Source organism: Chanos chanos, chromosome 8, assembly GCF_902362185.1.
Source record: "Chanos chanos chromosome 8, fChaCha1.1, whole genome shotgun sequence".
Classification (NCBI taxonomy): Eukaryota; Metazoa; Chordata; class Actinopteri; order Gonorynchiformes; family Chanidae; genus Chanos; species Chanos chanos.
In genome coordinates this window covers 38,914,357-38,938,726 of record NC_044502.1, presented here as the reverse complement: position 1 = coordinate 38,938,726, position 24,370 = coordinate 38,914,357, and the positions used below count along the sequence as shown (strand labels likewise).

The window sequence follows — 24,370 nt, the reverse complement described above, 5'->3', positions numbered from 1 at the left end:
GTTCATTTCAAGGTAATGTTTACAAACGAATGCAGCATATTCAGAGTTAATGTATTGATTGGTGCGTTAGTATTTCAGAATTTAGGGGGGAAAAAAACAAAAACAAAACAACAACAAAAACAAGAACAACCAGAAAAAAAAAATGCAGCTTGATTTGATAACTGCAAAGTACTGGTCTAAGATCAGCTAATGCACAGTCTCAGAGAGGCTTAAGATGACTTTAAATTTCAGAGATGAGTGCTTGAAGGAACATATGTTTTTGCACATCATTCTGGATAAGAGCCTTTGTTTAACACTAATTACATTAAATCTGATGTTATATGTTTGCGCTGGACAGATAGAAATCCTGGTCCTGTGTGTGACGGTGATGGACATTCTTGTGTCTGCGTTGCTTGTGTTCTGGATTTACCAAGAGAAACGCCGCCATGGATTGTAAGCACCTTCTCAGCATCGTGTCCTCAGACACAAGAAATAAACATTCACGGAGGAACTGGCAATAGACATACACTGTATTTGTATGATGCCTTCGGTCTCAAATTTCCTTTAAAATCTTTCTCTTTTCTCTTTAGCTAAATGAACAGGACATTTGAAAGCATGTTGTAGACAATGAAGTATTTTAGACCTTTTTCTCTTTTTTTGGCACATTAAAGATAGAAAGCTGTAGAAAGGGGTAGCGTGTGTGTGTGTGTGGGGGGGGCATATAAAACGAAGAAATTGGTAAGTTAAGTATTTTGTGGACCGGATTTATTTACTGATTTGCCAGTATATTGAGACCTTGACTTGCCATATCTGCTTGCGATTTACTTTTAATTCTTATATATGTGTGACAACATAGTTACTCTTCTTATGTTTTCAATTTTTTATTAACCAGCTGATAGCGTTGTCATGGTAGTCCTATATCAAGACTACAGTCAAAGGGACAATTAAACTTTTTGTGTGTGTGTGTGTGTTGTGTAGTAAGAATGACCAGTAACTAAAATTAAAAACTGCTCAACCTTTGTGCAGCTCTTTAGGAATGAACCGACAGGCAAAAACGTTTTAAAAAGGGAAACACAATATAAAAACAGGATCATGAAAGTTAGGAAAAAAAAGAGACTAAAACAACGCAGATGCTGGGAAGAATACACATTCACACACACACACATTACAGTTCCCTTTTCTATTAAGATTTTTGTGTGAGAAAAAGCGTACTTTGTGGTTACCCATGTCTACAACAGAATAAAGAACATGAGCAGGAGGGGAAGTTGCTTCGGTGCTGTTAGAAAGTGGTCTGAAGTGTTGCTGTTTTGTGTTAGTTTGTTTCCTACGAGAACAAACATCATTTCTGCAACTGATAATCTCTTTCTCTGTAGTCAACACAACAAGACACGCCACAGTGAAAAATAATCATAACGAATATTTTATTAGTAGTGCCAGTACTCAAAATCATCAAACTATTTATATAATATGTACAGACGGGTGATGCTTGCCATTGTTAAACAATATGAATGACATACATTGTCATTGTCAAATGGGACATTTTCGCATGTAGCAAATTAACGGTATCATTTGCCGTAGCTAAACAAAGGACAGTTTATGTACTTGTGATTGTGTTTTGAAAATAAAATACAATAAAATAAGATTAAAAAAAAAAAAAAACAACAACTCATCTACAATATTGACAGAGACACAAATCTGGTTAATTAACTCAATGTGCAGTATATTATGTACCAGCATTTCTAAAGGTTTTTTTTAGTGCTGTATAGCATGCTGAAATTCAATATACAACACGACCTTATGAAATGCTTTTTTTTCCACCAGCGACGCCCAGTCCCTGACATGAGGCCGTCTGTTTTCAGTGCTGCAGTGCTTAGGGATCCACGTCATGGTTCCTGTGGTACCAGCCATGATATCAAACCATTTATAGCTGCATGTGAAAAAAAACAAACAACACGGTTAATTCAAAGCATTCACGGGTTTACAAACCCTGCGCGTTCTCCGCTACAGCAAAACCAGTAATGGCAACTGTATCACCTACACTGACCACACAATAATCAAGATAATGGTTGAAAACTGATTTATTTTTCATATAATATGCTCTGGGCATTCAATATCACAGAATTCCTTCCAATTTATTAGTAACTGAATTAATAAGTAACATCTCCCTGTTTTCTTTAAAAATAACTGTACCATGACCTCTACGATAGGCTCTGTGTCCATTTAATAATTGACAGTATATATTAAGATTCTCATGAGTGAGATGAGGTCATTGCCATAGTACCTCCAGTAAGGAAAATTAAACATTTTTGGGTTTTTGTGTTGTGTAGCACTACAGAAAACTAAACCAAACATACGAACTGTGCAACTCTAACCTAAAATGTATCATCAATCACAAAATGCAATACGCTGACACAGTACGACAGCACAGTCAGGTAAAAACAGCATAAAGACACGAACATGAACACACATTCTGTCACAGTTACAGCATGCCAGAGCACACAGAGACGTAAAGAAGCACCAGAAACCCAGACAAAACCGCCCATCACCCTGGTGTCCCATCCCTTTAACCCCAGCACACCCATGCAGCACCCACAAACACACAGGTCAATTAAACAGGACGATTTCAAACAAGGTAACGCTCGAAGGCCACCCACAGGCACGTGAAGCTTATCAGTGTGACTGTGGACAGACCAGGACAGAAACTGACTCCAGACCAGTTACTGTACTTACTTAGCTAAACCCTTTTGTGTCAGACCATTGTTGACAGGCCTATCGTTATGTGAGAGTTCTTTCTCTGGCAAAAGCAAAACAAAGATATATACTGTAAAATAAAGAATCTTCATCTCACAAGCCTAATACACATTACACAGATGAATACAAATTAAGCTATTTTTTAATTAAGCTCTTTTTTACATGCTGGGATGTACAGTGTATTTGAAGAGGTTTCAACAGGTGTGTACATCTTACATATCACAAAATCATTTTGGATTTTCGGATGGTTAGTCCTCTAAAGGATTACTTTAATACTTCAGAAAACAGAAAAATGTTACAGAAACTTCCAGACTACAAAGCCTAGCAGACAGGTTGGACATTATGGTACTCAAATTTCAACTCTCTAGCGCCACTATTTGGTTCAAAGTGGCTCCACAATAAAAATGTGCTGTCTCCCATTACTATTTTTGCAAGTTGTTTCTACATGAACAAAAAAAAAGTCAAAAAAGAAAAAAAAAATAACCCATCCCAAAAACAATCCAAAATTTAAAAAACAAAAAACAAAAACACTATTATTAAAATTCTTCTGAGGGTCATCTTCACATCCAAAATACTAACTATAATTCTTTCAAATGCAGTAATACCAGAATTGTTTTAAAATGAGTTCTCTTTTAGTTCTCAAAACCTCTCAAAATCTGGGTATCTATTTGTCAAAACAAAGGTGGGAGTCTTGCTGTACCCAAAGAAATCAATTTCGCTTGATATCGCAAGATCCACGTACAACAGAATTTGTTAAATTATGTACTGTAGTGTAGTGTGGTGTGGCTTAACATAATCCACCCTGTTATATAGAGTGTCACTGGGGACAGTCCACCCTGTGTGAAGACTTACTGCAGTAATGAAGTTGCTAGCCTGAGGCTGAAGGTCTGGATCTTTCTGGTACAGGATTGAGGAAGTGACCTTTGGGGGTGAGGGGGAGGGAGCGGTGGAGGAAAGGTAGGAGGCCGGCTCGCTGGGGAAGGTTTCCATGGCGTTGCTAGGACGTCGTGGGATGGAAAGCGTGCTTAAACCCATCATGCTGTCACTAGATGTTAACTGGGAGGATGTCTCGGAGCTCTCTGTGACTGATAAAGATCACACAACCTCAGTAAGAGACACAGTCGATGAAACATGACTAAAAAAAAAAACGCACAACGTCAATAAGAGATACTAGCGCTCAGCCACTTCCAAGAACTCCTTGCCGTCCTGACAATGAAAAATTTGACTGATCAGCCTGTTCTTAAAATGACCTACAGTTTGCAAAGAGGTCAAGAGTTTTCTCTCTTTTTTTTTTTTTAATTTTTCATGACAAGATGGAGACAAAACAAGCTGTCTGCATCCTTCCTTTATTATACTCATGTCAGTGTCATGCTTAATACCCCACTGCTACTGGCTAGGCCAACCACAATCTGAGAGGCCCTTTTCCTGTTAAATTTCCGGTTTTAACTGTTTAAGTTAAAATATACCCAACTAAAATATAAATGCAGTCCAGCATGCTTGAAAAGCTGCAGAAACAAGTTTTGCAGTTCAAAAATTCTGTTACAGCTTAAAACATCAACCTCTCAGATTACTCACAAAGCACTTCCATAGCACCACAATTCAAATAGCATCTGGCAAGCAGGTTAGACAGACATCATCCTTCAACATTTACATCCCAACAAGAAGGGCACCGTTATAACTTAGTTAATCGTGATCATCACTCACTCATGGATGGTTGTCCGGCCGTGTCCTGCTCCAGCTCATCCTCTTCAATGCAGTCGTACGGCCAGTGCGCCAGGGCCGGGCAGCCGGGCAGCGGGTGGGCGGAGGAGGGGTACAGGTGCAGATTGAGTGAGCCCAAAAGAGAGGAGGAGGATTGGCTGCTGGATGAGGAGCTGCTGCTATTGGAGATGGTGGAGTGCGGCCTCTTAAAGGGCGTGGAGTGGTCAAAGGACGATACTGCTATGGATGCCCGTGTCCTAGATTCTGGTAAAGGAAGTGAGAAGAGAGAGAGAGAGAGAGAGAGAGAAATACTTTTAGAAAGAAATAAAGCATGTAAATGGATCAGGATAAGTTTTGGGGGCACAGAGAAATTTTCTTTCCAAATTCCTGTGGTGATAACAGGTATTTGTCTGTGTGTTCAGCTATCGGGGTGAGAAAACTCAATTTGTTTAACATGTAAGAGAGAAATTTGACTCTGAATGGTAGGAAAATAGTTTTGGTAAACATTGGAATGTGTGAATTAATCTGAAAAGCAATGATATCATTTGATGCATGAACTTCAAAAGCTACAGAACATCTCAGACGTTCACACAAACCCATAGGAGGCAAGTCCAGGCATTGCTCTGAAAACAACACATGAGACTTGCCCATAATATGAGGGTAGATACATTCTCCAGATAGCTGTGCTCCCTTTGAATGGTTCTCTTAGACTTTTAAAGTGCCCATATACTTACATGGGAGTAAAACACTTTTAAAGAGGAACAAAGAAAACCAGCATGTTTTTACACTTTGTTTTGTTCTCCTCTAGTTGGCAGAAATTGAGAAATCATTATGTGAAAGATGACAGTGCTTTAAAGGGATTTCTGGTCATTCTTTTTTCATTTTTTATCAGAAAGAGAACACCGCAGAGTGAAAGAGAAAAGGAGACAGAGAAAATAAAACAGACAAAGACAGGAAAGGGGGGAGGGAAAGAGAGAGAGAGAGAGAGAGAGAGAGAGGTGTTAGAGGTGATGTTAGTGGCTTGATCTTGCAGACAGCTCACCTGACCCTTTCATAATGTAATCAATGGCTCGGTCACTGATGGCTGCGTCACTGGGTTTAATATCCATGAAAGGTTTGTTGCCAATTCCCATGGAAACCATTTCCTGCATCCGTAACTCTGAAGATTAAAGAAAACCACATTTAAAAAAAGTGCACATAACCTGCTTAAAGGTCAAACCCAGAAGCCTCTGCTAACACATAAAAAACTATTTAGGTTCTAGGGTCCTTTGTGTCAGAGTTAAATAAAAATCAAAATACTGTTATTGCATTCCCTGCTATGTTTTGACTCTCAACCAACTTTTTCAAGTTCCTGACTAACATCTTGTACAGCAAGATTACAACTTGGCCATTAAAGGATGTGCATTCTCAAACGTACAGCTCCATAAAAGATTTTTGAATATCCTCTGTCTGACCTCGGTTTCTCAAGGCCTGTCTCCACAGGATCTTGCCAATGATAGAGGTCCAGGCAGCCTTGACCTCCGTGGAGTTGGCTTGCAGGATGAATGTGTCCTGAGACTTCCTGCGACGGAACCAGATCTCAAAACGGAGGCCGCTGTCGCCAACATTCTCGGTCATTCCAATTTCTGCCGTCTGAGAAGACAAAACAAAGGTATGTTTAATCTCAGAGCATAGGATGGATCAGGCTGCTGTCCACTTTATTTTGATAATGGACTGTCACCTTTGTCACAAGAAAGAAACATAGAGGTTATTATTTTGTTCAGTGGCGCTTCAATAGCGCTTATCACATCAGTCTTATCTTAAATCAGTTGAACTTTTCAGTTCTTTGGAGTAAGGCAAGTCTTCTGCCAAAAAAAAAAAAAAGTTCCCAATGTTGTAAATTCACAAATGCAAAAGATGCACAGCAAAACCTTGCATGCCAGCTCCTTATGTTTGTGTCCAAGTGATATTTTGTACCTTATAGGACTGCTTGTAGATGTAGATGTCATACCCCCCTTCAATCTTTTTCGTTTTGCTGAAAAGAATGAGGTCTTCAAACAAGAAGACATGTCGGAGGTATTTCTTCCGTCCACACCAGACAATGAACTCATCCTGACATCGTAACTGACCTTGCTCCTTCAGGTTGACCTGGAGAGGAATGGAGGCAATGGACGATTACACCACTCTGTATCACAACAGCGTGTTTTTACATACTGTGTGTTATCCTTATTATGTAGTTGCTGTACCACCCAGCACTTTGGTTGGACACAAGGCACAAAACACAAGACAGCTAATCACTGGGTATCTGGTCTCTTTCGTGCTTACATCACATCCACGGATGGCGTCCATTGCCAGCAGGTCGTTGCCATGGCGCAGCTGGAACTTGACCATCTCCTCTGCAGTGCGGAGGTCAGCGAGTTCCTGCTCCTGGGAGTGACCACACTCTTTAATCAGGTCTTTGAGAAGGAGAGCATATTTACTCATCCTCTGAATGGGTTTCAGCAGGTAGGATGCCAAGTCCATCTTGTCTCCTAATTCCATCTGTTTATTCTGCACGTGGGAGCAGAGAAAGGTTTTGTTTGGGTTAAGCTGAATTTGGAGAATCATCAGAATATTTGTATCTCGTCTTATCTAATGTAAACAGTTCTGAGGAGAGCATCAATGAGAGACTTACTTTGAAGAAACTGTTGCCATGGCTAGTGAGTAGGGCATCTGAGCGAGGTTTGTTTTTGCTGTAGAGAGCGTACATTCCAAACTGATCCTCCTACACGACAGAAAAGGAACAAATCATTTTTTTCAGTGAAGTCAGAGGAAGAGGAGTAATGGGAAGTTTATTATATTTTATTCATTTTTTTAAATGTTTTTGGTAATGTTCCGTGATGAAACTCAACCCATATGTTAAATTAGGCAAAGCAACATGGAGAAAGGGAAATGATACGCAGCAAACAAGATGCAAATCTTGTCCAGTAGATTTCCATTACCTATCCTGGACATGAAAATGAGCACTCACATGTTGTAGGAAGCAGCTGCTCACTAACAGAGGCGAATGGGCACAGTTCTCTAGGTCTTTCAGGAAGTACTGGCTGTGGAAGTCACACAACTTCTCAAGGTTCCCAAAGATGATTGCACGCTTGCCACGCAGGTCCTGTGGAAGGTCCAGTCGCTCCATCTCGGGGAAGTAGTGCTCAATAATGTAGCTGAGAGATCGCACATACTCCCTCTCCGTTGCGATCATCTCATCCATTATATGTTGAGCTTTACTGCAGACAAAAACAATACCACAGATCTCTTATCAGTGGGGCAAAACATTTGACAAGATGGCCTATAGGATTTCCTTTTGTTTGGCTAAGAATGCCACGACACAGATTAGACACACCTGCATCAAGTACTTCAACAATTAATTCATACTCTAGAATACCATCTCCTTGCTCCTTACTGAGCTCAGTTCATTTTTTTTTAACTGACCCTCAGAACTGAGGGGCGTTGTTTCATTTAAGAAATGTTAACAAGCTGCGGTGTTGCTGGAATGATCGCATTGATAATTCATCAATGCCTCACACTCGCTCCTAGAGTTTCTTGAGCATCCTAAACCAAAAACTGCAGCTTCAGTACTGACCTGTTCTGCCTCTTGGTGTCTGTCTCAACGCGTCTGCAGTGCACTCTGGAGGGGGAAGACATGCTTCTGCTACGTCCCTGCACCGGGCTCTTAACGTCCGGCCGATGGAGCTTCTTCTCCACGCTCACGTTGTTGGTCACCTCGAGCCCTTTAATGTAAACACCTGTGTAGCCATGGTGACCAGTATCCAGGTGGTTACTGTCACGTAAGTTTAACTCGTAGCTCATGGTCTTCTTCATGATCTTCTTGAGGGGCTGTTTACGGTGGCGCGTGGTGGGCGAGTAAACCGGCTCGGATTGGCAGGAGACCAAAGAGTCGATGGTACAGTCGCTGTCCGTGTCGTCGAAGCGCGAGGGCGAGAGCTTGCCGCTCTCTGGGGGGAAGGGAAAGAGCGTAGAGGGGAAAGGTGACTGGCTTTTGGAAAAAGGTCCTGCAGAGTGAGGCTTCGCGTCATCGTATTCAAAGGACGGAAGCCCAGAGTCCACAGAAGGGAGCTCAGGGAGTGTACAGTCCCCACCTCCACCAAGCTGCTCCATAGATTTTGCCGGTCTGTCCTCTGGCGCCGTAAGGCTGGTCTCTGCTGAAATGTGTGGAGATGCTGAGACCTTCGCTAGTGCCTCTTCCAACTGTTGCTTGGTATCCTGGCACCTGTGCCAGAGGGCATTCCATTTACTGAGTTCTTGAGGACTGTTAAGTTTCACAACCATCTCGTTAAGTGAGCTGAAGTTGTCTAGAGAGAACTTGGTGGCTTCATGATGGTAGTCTTGTAGGATTTGATGCACTGATGAAGGGTAGCTGCCACTGTTCTCTTCCTTATTCAGCTGGCTGAAGTAGTCCTGACAGTGTTCCATCCACTGGTTAGCCTGAAGGAAAGGGGTTGTATTTAGAGCGTTATGGACTTACACAGCGCTATAACAAAACAAGGACAGAATTGTGCATATGTAATGCTACCATCCTGGAATTTTTTATCAATCAAACCAGAAAAGACACATTTCTTCGCTTCTGCATCCCGACATCACATCATAACATTGAAAAAAAAAAAAAAAATCAACACTTGAATTGTCATATTGCTTGAATTGTGACGTTGCACATTGTTATATGCCTAACACGTTGAATCATATGCCCATCGTTTCGTTTGCGAACAAAGAGATTAAAGTGACTCTACCGATTCATAAAACTCGTAAAGGTTGAGCAGTGTCTCCGTCTCAGCCTTGCGTCTCTCACAGCGCTGCAGTGTGGAGCTGATCTGCTGTTTTAAATCCAGCAGAGCCGAGCTGGCCACGGCCTTTGACTCTCTTATAAACACCGCGGCCTTCCTCTGCTGTTGCTGTTTAAGACAAAGGAAAAACAGGAATAAACTGAGACGTACTGCTTCATTACGAGTGTTTACTCTCAGTACGTTAATATTATAGTCCTTCTTCCGACGATAAAAGATTATTCCCATGATAAAATCATCTTCTTTTTTTTTTTATTAATAAAACTATATTCAAATTAGGATGAGTTTTATTACTGAACTAGTGTCATATCTAGAGACCTATAGGTGTGTATTTAGATGAATGATTACCGCAGATTCTTCAATAAACTGGGCCAAGTTCTGTCTCAGTTCTTTGATGGTGCTCAGAGAGAAGCTGTAGGAATCCAGACAGGCCAAGTGCTTCTCACCTTCTACACTCAACCACCGTTTAATCTGAGCAAAGAGATGCAGTCATAGGTAGAGGTCAGTGTATTCTTTTAGAGTATTCTCTAGGCTGGTCACACTCCTTTAGGTTGTATAGAGTAAGGGTGGTGGTAGAGATCTGCTCTCACCTGTTCACTCTGCTCCTCAAAGGTGCGCTGTTCCAGGAGACTTTCCAGTTGCTGGAGGGATTTGTTGGACAGGATCACCAGTTTATGAACCTCTTCATCCACCTGATTGTACAGTGCACCGACCATGTCTATGGCTTCCCTGCATTAAAAAAAAATACGAGATCAAAATTTTCAACTTTCCCTACAGGAAAGTAACTCTGAGCAACACAGAATATTACAATTCAATCACATTACAAGCCAAATAAATAAAAAAGTAAATAAATAAACTTCAGTCAGTGACGTTGTAAAAACAAAATATCAAGTAATCTCTCTTTCGGTTGAAGTGTGCAGTTACCTGTAGTTATCATTGTCCAACGCTTCCTCTTTTCTAATCCGAGCCAGAAACGTCCCACCTTCCAGCCGCAGCCGGTTCAGCTGAGCGTCGTCCAGCACACGCTTCATGAGATGCCTCTGCTTACTGATGACCTCTGACACCTCCTGTGTGAAAACACAGAACATCACAGTCTATCACCTGACACACCCATGTCACACTATTCACGGTATCTGCCTCTCTCATACATCTTCAACACTGCTAGACAACACCACTGATTTCTGACTGACACAGATGAAAGTGAAGCAGGGTAATCGTCGCGTGTGTGGACGCGTAAGTCTAACCTTGGAGGTCTCCAGGCTGCCACTGTTGTTCAGACTGTCAATGGAGCTTTGGAGGGACAAAATGGCTGCGCTGCAACTGCTTGCAAACAGTTCAATTTTCTGTTGACGTGAAACACGACAATAAAAAAAAAAAATCAGAATTCTCGAAACCAGATTGCTTCGAATAACTCATTTCTCCAGTTTTAGCTCTTCTTTCGGTAACGTTGTGATTAAGAGTACCAGCAGATGCGTTGTTATGGAAGAAACTGGGAGAAATACGGTAAGTATCTTTTAAAAGCATCATGCCATAAACCAAGAGTTTTTTGAGTAGCAGACAAAACCAAACTTTAGAAATTGCAGAGGAAGACTAATTACCACTGTTCATCTCACCTGTCTAAACTGGACAAAATGGTTCTGGTCATGGGGAAAGGTGCCTTCCAGGTCTCGTGTGAGTTGGGTTGAGTCAATATGCTTCATTAGAGCCTTCAGGGAGGTCAGGATTTCATACTGTGGATTATTGAATGAAACAGAGCGGTTATTACTTTCTCGTCACTTTCTTTCATAAAGAAATATCTCTTTATGGCTTTTTCAAATCTACACAGCAAAGGAGAAACAGAAGCGAAGGGTTCAACGAACTCTCCAAAACCTAATTATGTTGTTAATGTTAAGTGCTTCAAATGAAGGTCAAAGTTAACACACACGCAAAAAAAACCCGTCACATTCCATTTCAACTGAAATTCAGCTCTCTCTAAAAGCCTCATTTAAACAAACTTTGACATAAACAACAAATCAAATACAACCTTCCACCAAATTCTGAGTAATGCTGGAATGCGGGGGTATTAAGAGGGTAATGCCTTAGCTCATTGCTAGACACAAGCAAGCTCTGATTAGATTTTCCTTCGCTCCCTGGGCGAGATACAGAGCAACCTTTAATGAGGAGGATAACATTCTCCTTCAGACATGTGGCTTCATGCAGACATAACTCACATGCCCTGTCTCTCAATTAGCCATAAACTACAACGCTGCCTGCCTTTTGGCAAAGGTCAAGGACATGACAGAATGACAGCCCTGGCGTTTTTTTTGGGGGGGGTTTTTTCTGCTTCAAGATATCCATTTAGATGAATTGGTCATTGTATAACAGTGAGTAAGATCTGGAGGAGGCTTGGAATGTTATAATAGAGATTTTTAGGAGATTTTATCCTAAGAGGGGAGACAATCTTTTTTATTTCATTTATCTACGTCAGTCAAGATCATCCTTTCCTAGATACTCGGACTCATAAAAACTCAGAGTCCTTGATTTTTTTCTTTACTTTTTTTTTTTTTTTTTTAATTCCACTTACTTGTACAGAAACGTCTCTCTCAAGTTTCATTGCTGCTTCTTTGTCCACAAGTAACAGAACCGAGGTAAGTGCATTTGGAAGAGATGCCTGGCGAAAGAAGGTAGATTTGAATATAAAACCTCTGCTCACGTACGCATTACATTATCCATTATTACACTTCAGTCAAGCTAACAGAAACGCAGCAGAGGTGTAAAACTCTGTTTCAATTCCAGTGAAATACTGTCAACCCATCCCCCTTTACCCAAGGCTGTTCTACTGTTAGCAAGCTGAGGCCAGTGCCTTTCCTAATGAGTGGTTTAGAGGACAAGTGCAAACAGGTCTCTCCAGAGTCCCTGGGGCCAGGCTTTCCACTAAAACTATGTACTAGAACTGGTCAGGAGCATTAATAGAATAGCTTCACAGTGGAAAAGGCACAAGCTGGGCCAACAGCCACTGGCAGATGGAATCCACATTTACAGTTTATAGCCTGTTGACATCTGCCAGGTTAACCTCATGGGAACCTTTAAATGATGTGTGTGGCTAGTGTATTCTTCCTCACATCTTTCTCACACAGGTGTATTCCCTCACACCTCACCTGAAATTGCGACAGGGCTGAGAACAAGGTGGGACTGGCTGGTTGCCTCCTACTGTCCACCAGAACCGTCATACCTAAATCTCTCTTTTCCTTCCTGCAAACGATAAAGAGCGGGTTAGAGACCTTCCGCTCGTATGCAATTTTGGTATGATCTCACACTTGCCAAATACCGGCGTTGTCACCACGTGATTCGGCGTGTGTTGGCACTATAACACTAAAAATGAATCATGTTCATCAGACAGTGAAACCAACAGCAAGTTTTTTACAGGGATTGCGTTGAAAGACACAACAGCAATAAGGGCAGCATCAGCAACAGCACGCTGAACAGGCAAGTCGTCTGCTCCTCACCGTAGTGTTGAAAAGTAATAGCCGAGGAGGCGCACCAGGTCTTTGGGAGTGTACTTTTCGTCTGTCCACACGCCGTTCCTAGTGCACATCTGCACAATAGCTCGCCCACTGCGATCTCTGTTACCTGGAGAGAGTGAGAGAGAGAGAGAGAGAGAGAGAGAGAGGGAGAGAGGATAGAAAGTTAGTGTGCAAGTGCCCCTACCGAACTGAAACATACAATAAGCTGGCAACCAAAGATTCACATATCTCAAAGTGACCCTAAAAGTATTTATTTTCACGTAAGCTGAGTGACGAATAATAGGCCTCAGTGTTGCTAATTTAAATAAACTTAAGAGTTTTAGAATGTAACCATCAGATATGTGTATCAAATATGTGTAAAGGGATAACACAAATCTACCTGGTTTCTCTACCCATGGGGCATGGCTGACCGATATGTCCTTCTCTCTGTCACTTACCAGGCAGAGTAACAGCCCCAGAGGTCAACAGCTCGCGCTTGACCTCAGTAAAGAATTTAGGCAGATGCAGATCACAGGCAGCAGGGGGCACTCTGGAAGGGGCAAGTGGAAGGTTAGGAGATCTGCTGGGGGCCTTTGGAGAATGAGACTCCTCTCCGCCTTGGCTGTTTCTTCTGGCCTCCGTGTGAAGGTTACCATCGGGCAAACCTGTTAAGAGGCGCATACACACAAAGTACTGTTTTTATCAACGCCACAATCTAACCATGAAGCAGTCGCTGCCATGTAACCATATAAAAACACTGATTTCACAAGGCTGTGAAACACAACCATGACTGAGCATGACTGAGAGTGATTGCACAGAGCCTTATAAACAAGAATTGATTGTGCATTGACTTTAGACTTTTGTTTGTGTTGCTAAAACAAATAGACACGAGTTTATGCCCATGTTCAGGTCTACGTTAATCTAGCACTTGAGTAAGGTATATCTTGGCTTATCATCTGAGGTTTGTATATCGTGCTCTACAGACGTTTCCCTCTGACATCTGGGAGTGTCAGACTCGGAGTTGCACTGAAGATCTATGCAGTGAGTCTACACTGAGTCATTGTCGAGACCAGGTGTTCTGTCTGACTCCCACATAGACGTGCACACACACGCACACACGCGCACACACACACACACACACACACACGTGCGAGCGCACCAGAGGTGAGTCTGGTGGTATTAAAGTGCATCGTATCCATCCACAGCTCATTGCCTCTCCCCTGAGGCCCCACTTAGAGGAATGCTGTTGCAGACATTCCCAACTGGTGCAGATGTTTCATGACTTTCCCTTAACGCTGTCACCGGCTCGCTCCTCAAACACAGCAACCTTAACAATACAAATCAGCCTTTCGCCTTAGGATACACTATGTCACACGCAGACAACCACACAGACAGGACGGGACCCCAAAAACACGTGCTTACAGCAATAACAACACATCCATTAAAAACATGTTGGAAATAGGTCATGCTGCCACCTGTTTTTATAAAGTAAAATAATGCAAACATTGTCAGTGAAAGTAAAAAAAGAAAACAACAAAACAACACTTAAAGTGTAAGTCTAACCAATCCAACCTTGTTTTTATGAAGAAGCAAGCTGAACAAAGCTTTATTTTTTTTTTTCAAAATGCTCTGCTTTCAAAGTTTGCCTCTCTAAAGGTTTTTTTGGGAGGGCAAACTAGTGAGTGCCAGCTCTTGGTGATGTCGTGACCATTCAAAGGACATGAAAAATGAATGATTACAAACACTCTCAGATATAATGGGACTCTCTTTGAAAAATCTGAAACCATAATGTAGTTAAGCATAGTGCTAGAGTGCAGTGGCTCCTCCCAAAGTCTGGCTCTATTGTCCTTTTAGACTATGTGCATTTCCTGTGTGATTGGGGAACCGGGTCCTGTTTGCGATGTACTTCCTAAACAGCTTTGTTTTGAGAGGGAAGCCTGAAATAAAAAAGCGCAACCTTTCGTGCATTTTGCTGACTGACAGCCAACCATGCACAGGTTATGCACAGGAATTTACAGCTATTTGAACTCATTTTTTTTTTCTCACTTCAGAACCAAACACGCTTTAGCTGAATTAACTACCGTTTGGAGAAAAAAAAAGATTTATGGTAACGAGATAAAGATTAGATCGCAAGTCACAAAGGATATGATGCGATGTGATGCAAATCGGCTGTAACTCTATCCCTGCTCGAAGACAGGGCATTTGTTCTCCGAACAAAGTCTGAGTCAAACAAGCACTGCTCATGGGATTTTCTGGAGAGAGAACAGACCTTACGTAAGGACATGTATACTCTTTAAGCCTTTCTTCAGCGTCTCACAGAAGCTGACCCAGGAACAGTGTCCTCCTTTGTGACTGAGGCAAACCATCTGGCTGGGAGCAAAGTAGCCTAGGTCCCAAATGGACCAGGAGTCAGTGCAGGTTACAGAACCACACAGAGGCTCAGGTGAATCATCAGATCCTTGGTGACTTCCTGCCTAGACTAAAGGACTCTGATTTTTTTTTTTTTTCAGTGTGGGAAAAGAACCTGAAGGACTGAGGGGACCGAACAAGATTACGTGGGGGGGGGGGGGATTTACCCAAACCCCGCCCGGCGTGTGTAATAAGATACATGGAGCGTGGGTTTAGTCTTCACTGACACACAACGCATCTATATTTTTCTCATGAGGTCATTTGGAAATCAGAGAGGTGTCGGTCAGTTCAGTTTCCTGTGAAGAAGTTATACACGCCCCTGGGTTTTGCCGGCGAGTTAGCGGATTTGACACTGCGTAAAATAAACTCCCTTGCTTTTTTTTCGCCCCTTTCAATAGCAGGAAAAGCTAAATAAAACAGCATGGTTTCCCTAGCGACATATTCCAAACCTTGCTCTCCAGTATCTACCCCACAGGGCAGAATTTTGTATGTGATACAAAGAAAAACATGTTGAGGGATTCGTAAGAAAGAAAACCGAAGATAAGCGACTCCTAAAGAAACTCCCAAACAGGGCAGGGCCTTACCTGTCGCTGAAGCATTCCAAAACACACAGCGCATGGGCCCTCACATGCACAAAGTCACAAGCAATAAAATCAACACAAGACAATTACAAGCTGTCTACTCATATTTAGTCAACATTCACCATGGTGATGGTCATAGCCCACGCTTCGGGTTATAATTACCCGTTGCAAAATGGTACGAAACCACATAAAGCTGTCTGAAACCGAAACCTGCATTTCATAGCCCCAAGCGATGCGATTTGGATTTGGCCTAGCTGTTGAAGTGTGTGGAGGCTTAACCATCAGAGGGAACATACACCCAAAGCAAGGGTTTGACTGAACATGTCATGGTAATGGATAATAAAAAAAGAAGGTTTAAAAAAACAGCACTAAGCCTCACCTGAGTCTTTACTGCTTCTCCTCTCGATGCCAGGGAAGGCTCCCTCAAGGTCTAACCTGCCAAAGCGCAGGCTGTACCCATTCATGAGCTTCCTCGGCGAGATGCTGGCTGAACCCCCTGAGGAGGATCGTGCACGGTGACCCTTGACCTGTGAGGCTTTGTTAGTTCGTTCCAAAGATTTGGAGCGCCGTTCCGCGTGACCGGGTTCGGCGTTCCTGAAACTGCGCTGCAGCTGGAGGAGCGGGGAGCTAACGCGAGAGTCGTCTCCGCCCTGCCAGCCACGGGCGCAGATCCTCCTGGACGCTTGCTCCCTCGTGGGGCCGGCCTTGTCTCTGGGTTCCGCTCCTTGCTCCGGCCCTTCCTCCAGGATGGACTCGGAACTGGACCCGAGGTTCATTGGGTTTTGCAGGGCTTCCATGTAGGATTTTCGAAAGAGACGTCGGGTCTCGAAGGCGACAGAGTCTCTGTGGTGGCGTCGTCGTGGACCAGGGTTACTGAGGTCAGTGCTGAAAGACAGGCTTCTCTGGGTGACCCCAGGTTTCTCGTTCGTGCTCCCGTCTCGGACCTGGCCCACGCTCTCTTGCACGGGTGTGGAGGGGAGAGTGTGGGCTTTGGAGATGACGCTCTGTCGGTCCAGAGCTGAATCTTGCGAAGGTAAGGAGCTAATTCCGGTGTCGGTGAGGCTGCGGCTCAGGACTGGCTCGGACACGGTAGAATCTGCGCCCTGAGAATGCAGGGAGTCACGGGAGCTGCGATGGCTGTCCAAGGTGCCCGTGGACCCATTAGTGCTGCAGGCACTGAGCTGACCGCGAAGGGTCACGCCGCTACTCCGCGCCTGCATTATGGCCTCGGCCGTGCTGGTGACGAAAAGGGGGTTGACCACGTTTTTCCACGGTGTGCGGTACACCACGGCACCGGTGGTGAGCAGGCAGTTTTGCAAAGGCTGCAGATTGCGCTCGCGTGTTACATTCTGCAAGAAGTCAGCAGTGAAGACGCTGCCATACATACTCTCCGCGACAGGGATCTCTGTGATGGCCTGCCCGCTACCCGACAGGCATTTTATCACCAGTTTGACAGCTTTGCGGCCAAGGGGAACCACCTGCAGGTAAAAGTCACCTTGCCTCAGGCGTACTTTGTGTAGAGGAGCCAGCTGCAGGACCACCTTCTCATGGATACACAGGGGCCAGCCCTCGTGGTACAACAGCAGACCTTTAAATCGCAGCTGAGAAAGGTACAAAGAGAGAGAGGCAAATCTGTCACCCCTATTTCCATATCCGATTTCATTAAATGAACCAGTATGTAGCAGTAAAATGATCGCTAATGATTTTATGTATACAAAGCGAGTAAACAGTCTTGCAGAAAAAAAAAACTTTCCGAACAAGATTGCAAGCCCTCTAGCTACCTCCTTGATTACATTATTACAAGAGAATGAGTCAGTAACCACCAACTCTACCACAGAATTGACTCACGCTACTATCTGTGGCTCCCTTGTAAATCAAACCTTGAGGAGCATGTTTTATCCTGCTAACCACTCTTAGCAGGAAACGACAACAGAAAACTAAAAACATATAAACAAGTCAATCAAATCACATTGTTTGGTTGTTGTTTTTTTTTTTTCCCTTGTTGAAGATTTGAATTTCTCTGCTTTACTCCTGCTGTTTAAAGAATACTAACGATAAAAATTGAACAGTTGCAAGTTTCAATACACAATGAACATATCTGTCTAGCTTACGTGAAACCACTAAAGCACAGCTATAATTACAGCAGTATCCTGGCGCTGCTGAATCCAGGAGGGTAAGGTTACAGTGCTTAGTTCATAGTCAAATAACCTGGAGAAATCAAAGTCACAGTCAATCAATATTACATTTCAGCCTGGCCGAAGGCTCGGCCAACTGCAGTCTCTCGGCCAGCACAGAACTCTCTCTCTTTTCGGCTTCACACAGCAGAGAGCTGTTTTCCAGCACGCTCTTATAACAATGATCTCTGTCTCTACCCAATATTCAGCACCCTCTCAAATTCCCACTCTCACATTATCTCGCTCAGCATTCTCTCTATCAAAGCGAATCACTCCAGAACCTCAAGCTTCAGGAAAATTCCCTATTAGCTTCAATAATTTACAAAATCTAAATGATATCAATAAGATAAAGGATTGACTAAACATGCATAAAGCAGATGTTTTCTACGTGAATTTTCTAATTGCTGTTTCGATTATGTATTTTGTAATGCATATTTTCTAAATTCATATTTTCATATTCATAATTTCCTTTTTTCTAAAATATAAAATGATGACTATAAAGATAACAGTACGCTCTGTAATGTCATAGAACAGGCAAGGAAGAGTAGCAACTTCTGGTCAATAAGTCCTGGTCATATGTAAATGACGTGTTTTGAGTTTGGGTTATAAAATAAATTTTTCCATCCTTCTATACTGGTTTTCCCTTGAACTTGTGCCAGTGTTTTGACTTACACAAGTCTCGTGGTGGATGATCTGAAGGATCCTCTTGGCAGGGAGAAGAAAGTCGATGAAACAGCGCAGGCCGTCACCACGATATTGTCTCTCCACCACACTGAAGAGCTGCCACAGCACAGTGGCAGCAGTGGCACTGAACGGTGGGTACAGAGCAGACAATGTGCTCTGAATGCAGCTATCCAATGTTTCTGAGTCCTGAGAGACAGAGAGAGAGAGAGAGAGAGAGAGAGAGAGAGAGAGAGAGAGACATCAGAGCATGAGAAAATGATACATCGCTGTAGATGAGTCTTTTGGCGACAGATACAAGCAAATTTTTTTGGAACCACTCCCATTCCTCAAGGTAAAGGCAAATGTGGGAATAAGAAATCCTGTTTTATTTAAAACCTTGCGATTTTAACTAATACTGTAAACTCTGCCGACACAATGCACATGGTGTCTAATACCACATTCCTGAAGTCACCACAGTGTGACTCCATAATGCTTTTGTTTTGGCTGTGGCAAGTGGAAGAGCAAGTACACAGCGCCCTGACCGAATGATCTCACACACACACACACACACACACACACACACACACGCACACACACACTGACGAACACACACCACCAGCAGCCAGCAGGATGTTAGGAGATCATAGAACATATCCCACACATTTTGGCCTTCCACGAGTGATGAAGGAAACACCTGTGAGTGTAACGTCATTTGACACAAACAATAACATTGGAAACTGGAAAATCCTGCACTCCTAATTCAGCATAACTAGAGAACACCGGAATTTTGCGCAGCTAGGGAAGTGATTGTACCACTCTCCCCGGACACTGATGTCGCTCCTAAATATTCCTGACCTCTGATGGACCTCAGCGGGGTCAGGTAATAGCAAAGGAGGCACCTCATATCCTTCAGACCTTAGTTTGCATAATTTTATTGTTATTTTTGCACAATACCATTGACAAAACCAGTGTTCTGTGAAGATATTTGTGAAGAACATATGGTTGGGCAGGTTACTTGGGTTTCATCTGCCTATACATTGATTTTAATAAAAAAATTTTAACCATAACCTATTCGGAAATTGTTTTTTTCGAGTCAGAGCCAAGACACTTCCAAGTCATCTTCCGTCCTCCCCTCTGACCATGCACCCACCTCCATCCGCAATTACAGGAACTTCACTACTGATTACTGACCTCTGTTTCCACTGGCAATGACATGACCTGGCCTAAGTCTCACAAAGCAAGGGGAGGAAGGGCTCATGGTTTCCACTGTAGGACCTCACAATGATCCTACTTTGAATTTTATCTGTTTGTTTTGAAATGTTGCACCAGTGTTACACAACAACAGTGCGTTTGGTCCTTCTGCCATGACTGCACTACAAGGCATCCATTGTGCGACTCCGTTCTTCAAGCTGCTATTTACTGCGGCCCGCAAAAAAGACAAAAACGCCCACTTACATTAGCGCAGTGAGTCCCCGTGCTAATGGAGTTGGGCATTAGTCACTAGGGGTAAAAGGGAGGAGAAGAATAACATGTAGTTTGGTGGAGGAAAGATAACAATGAGAGGAAAGCCATCACTACATGTTTTTTAAACATCAAACATGCGTTGTTCTACAGGTTCCCGTGGCCATAACAAAATGGTGCTCGGTACAATAGAACTTAAAATCAATATGACTGTTAGGGCTTTTGTTCAGCTTCAATTACTAATTAGTATATTATTCAACTGACTGCTTCTCAAAGCTTCCAGTATATCTGGGTGTGCACTCAGCAGTCAGTATATGACTGTTAAATATCTGGACACCAAACCTATGGCTCCAAACCAAGGTTTAAAGGAAAACTTCAAATCTCCCCCTTTGAAGGAGAACTTCTTTTGAAGGAGAACTTCTTCGCTCTTTGAAGCCAAAAGATAAATCACAGCATGAGCAGCATGGAATCAGATTTTGAGAAGTACACTACTATTGCCATAGCCCTGACAAAGTTATAAAGTTATTTCACTTGGCATAAAGCTTTCAGTAGCAACCAAAACTGCACAGCTGGTGTTGCAGCCCTGTAATGTGTGGGTTACCGTGAGAAGGTAGGGAAGAATCTCCTTTGCTTTGATGATTTGCACTGTAGACCCTGTGTTGTTGTGGAGAGGAACTTGACCTATAATTAAATCACTGGTTTTGAGATGCGGATTCCGGTTGTGACTACGCTTCCCTTGCCTTCAATAAATTTCACCCAATAAAGACCAGCCACTACATGCAGTTATATTAGAAAAAAGAAAACCGTTCATCCAGTGCAGATTTTTGTAAAGTAGAAATTGCTTACATACAATGACAAAGACCTTGACAATTTTACATGATAGTGAAATGTCCAACAACAACTAAGTGAAAGGGCATCCTATAAGCTGATGCTTTGAATGGATCCAGTTTATTACTGGCACTCCTGGTGAACTCATGCTTGTTTAATTGACAGAGCATATGTGTGAGTCAATAGGGTCAGCTGTTTTCACATTTCAGAGAGTTCCCGTGCTTTCCTGCGCCTCTGAAATAGCTATCTCTCTCTCTCTCTCTCTCTCTCTCTCCCTCTCTCTGCTTCTCACTCCCTTTCTCTCGTTTTCTCCTCTGCTCATTGATGAAGAGAGAGAGAGAGAGAGAGAGAGAGCAGGGGCAGACACATTTAGTGGGTCAGGGACACAAAGACTCTGCGAACCAGGCCTCCAGTGGAGCATGAAGCCACCAGGGGAGCGTAACCCGAGAGCCCGGAGAGCTGCGAGAACAAGCTGCATGGCTCAAATGATGCACCACAGAGAAACAAAAAGGGCACGGGGTGGGGGGGGGGGGGGGGGGTTAGACTGGACCTGTCCTCGCAAGCAGGTGCCACCACCAGCCCCTGAGTTGTGGTGTTCCAACAATACAGTCTCATCAAAGCCTGCTTAATTTGTCTTTTCGCCCACTAAGAAAGAATGTAAGATTTAGAGGAGATAGGACGGTGGGCTTACAGTGATGTTATATCTCGGGCCAGCTATGTGTGAGGTCTCGGATATTGAATGCCAAGCTGAAATACTTAGATTGTGAGAGATGAAGGAAAACATTTTTCTTTCATATTTCTTAGACAGTGTCTCATAAATCCTCATGCGCTTTCCATCTGTTCCACTTCTTAGACCTGCCCTACTTAAAAAGTCCTCTTTTGAGATTTTCTATATTTCCACGTGATTTGGAATGTGTGTGTGTGTGTTTTTTTTTCTGATCGTTATAAGGATGCCATAGTACCTGGGTTTATTATTAACACTGGACTGCAGCAGTCTTCTTTTTAGGGTTGGGTATGGTCAACTAATGTTTTCCTGTTGATTACATTGTGGCAAGCGCTAGACAATCTGGAACTATGACTGACAAAAAGGCATGTACAGAATTTCATGTTTGCAATTATCCACTAAAGCCAATGGCATTTTGACAAACAGCTTGTGAAGCCTAATAATACTGTAAATGATTGGTTGAGGTGGGTCAAAGCAGTTGTCATGCAGTAATTACTTGTCAAGATTCTCCATGTTATTGGTTTTTCAAGCAATTTCAAGGGAAAAGTAAATTTAAATCTGTAAATATAATCTGTCATGTGTCAGCAGTAGGAATTTTCGTTAAAACAACCAGCCTGTGGAACGGATTGCGATGTTTACTCTAAAGTGTCTGCGGTAAGGTATATCAAAATTATTTCTAACAAATGCTGCAAATAAAACAAAGTTCTTTATTTAGTCTTCCTAACCCTATATTTTCACTATTACCAAGGGTCAAAACACAGTCAGAACTGTGCAGTGTGGGAGAGCATACAATTAGGACATGGTCTATCCTTAAAAGCTCAGCAAAACCAATATAATGTTTGGACTAAAAGAGCCATTTGAGTGTGAACTACCACTTGAGAGCACCATTCAGGTATTCACTCTCTCTCTCTCTCCCTGCTTTTTTCAGAGGAGCTCATCCTTCACGGGAAGCTGATTGCATTCCCTGAATATAACACACACACACACACACACACACACACACATACACATTCATCCTCTCACTCTATCACCCATCTCTCTCTCTCTTTCACTCTCTCTCTCTGCTTTCTGTGTGTGTGTTTCTGTACGGAGAGGTCTTTGAAAAGACTTTAACATACGACGGATTCTTTAGCCATGTGAATGCAAATATGCAAATGCTGCCCATCGCTGTTGAAAGCACAACACAAAACAAACAAGACACAGGATGGAGCAGTTGGATTTTTTTTTTTTTTTTTATGGCTGTGAAGGAGAAGCTACAGGGAAAGTCCAGGAGAAGCCCCCAGAGCACTAAATATACTCAGGCTGAATGACCATTAAAAGTAATTGCGGAATGTGGATAACCAGCTGATGTGCCTTAGGACTTTCATTCTTGTCAGCATGACAGTGAAGAAAAAAAATCCACATTAATGCAACCTCAAAAGCAAACTTTAAGTGAGTTTGAAAGTCGTTCTTAGAAGTAGTAAAGCATACACAGTTGTTTTATGTGTGGACAAGAGGGGACAGACAACGCGAAGACTTCATTAGTGACTGATAGTTCAACCACCCTGACGTTTCACCTGAGTCTGCCCCGACGCCTCATAAGAATCACTTTCAACTCATTTTTGTTGTCCTGCCTGAACATTACATTGATGCCAGAGCAATGCTAACACAACATCAGAGGATGACAAAACCTTCCACATAGACACAGAAATACCAGCTGCTTAATATCTGTGAAGGAAAAGAGACTTCTCTGACTTTGGGTCACACAAAGCCCCAGATTATCTGGAAATTATTCTGGAAAAAAAAAAACCCTTTCTATAACTCTCAGTAACACAAACAATGGACGTACTCATCGATATCAACAGAGGACGTAAGCTTCTACGGAAGTTTTGCTTTAAACCGTTCAGCTTTAATGTGGAATCTGAGCAGAGAAAGAATACCATGTGGATGTCTGTCTAAAGCCACATTCTAAACTAAAACCAATGTAAGTGCTCCCAAAGAAGAGAGGACTTTTATAACGCACTTACCTTTATGCTCAGGTAATTATCACAACTCCGTGATTTCGCTCTGGAGTGCATAGTGCCAATAACTGCATTCACGATTGACATGAGAAATGAGCCAGAACATGAATAATACAATAAATAAACAAACAGTCACGCTAATGAAAAAAAAAAGACAGGTAAGATCCAGTGTAGGTTAACTCAATGGCAGCCCCGTCATTTCTTTAGAACTCCCTTTAGTGTGAGTCCTCTGTTCTCTGCCCATGACAATGACAGAGCCCTTCGCTTCCTCCCTCCCTCTCTCTCTCTCTTTCTCTTTCTGAGAGTAAACTGAGTGTCCTGTCGAAAGCATGAGAGAACCAGAGAGCTCAGCTCCCCAGTCCCTCCCTCCCTGCTGCACTAGCCTCTCCCAGCTGAATAATGCACAGTGATGCAACTTCCTTTGGTTTTCAGAAAACACACAACCTGAACTCAACACAACAATATACCCCCCCCCCTCCCCCCTTCCCTGACACCTTCCTCATCACCGCTACTGCCCTGCAGGGAAATGGCTCTGACCCCCCCCCCCCCCCCCCCCCCCCCCCTTAAAAAAAAAAAACACCCTCGCCCACCCCCCGATGGTCCCTCTTTGTCCTGACAATACAAATGGACTAGGGTTTCAGCTTATTCTGCTGCTTTTGTAAAGGAGGGGGGAAAAAGGAAAAAGAAGACATCAGCATACCACTGGTAGCTCAGGTCACTCACCACAATAGTGCTCGCTTAAATCTTGTCAGGGGAATCCCTAATCCCCAAACCAGGGCTGACAGGTTACGGACATATGTGGGTTA

At 42.9% G+C, this 24,370-nt stretch overlaps 1 protein-coding gene across 1 annotated transcript; it reads right to left on the bottom strand.

Moving 5' to 3' along the window:
• Positions 1–1,816: 1,816 nt before the first annotated feature.
• plekhg4b (pleckstrin homology domain containing, family G (with RhoGef domain) member 4B) lies at positions 1,817–23,652 on the bottom strand. Its single transcript, XM_030781995.1, has 23 exons — positions 23,571–23,652; positions 18,561–18,758; positions 16,094–17,315; positions 13,183–13,389; positions 12,728–12,851; positions 12,380–12,473; positions 11,806–11,892; positions 10,856–10,972; positions 10,487–10,585; positions 10,167–10,309; positions 9,833–9,971; positions 9,591–9,713; positions 9,192–9,353; positions 8,027–8,889; positions 7,421–7,670; positions 7,085–7,174; positions 6,736–6,960; positions 6,388–6,558; positions 5,886–6,063; positions 5,474–5,590; positions 4,435–4,695; positions 3,583–3,815; positions 1,817–1,906 (listed from the first exon to the last, which is right to left on the bottom strand). The coding sequence occupies exons 1-23, from the start codon at positions 23,649–23,651 to the stop codon at positions 1,901–1,903; spliced, it is 5,190 nt and encodes a 1,729-aa protein (XP_030637855.1). The 5' UTR covers position 23,652; the 3' UTR covers positions 1,817–1,900.
• Between the last annotated feature and the right edge of the window lie 718 nt (positions 23,653–24,370).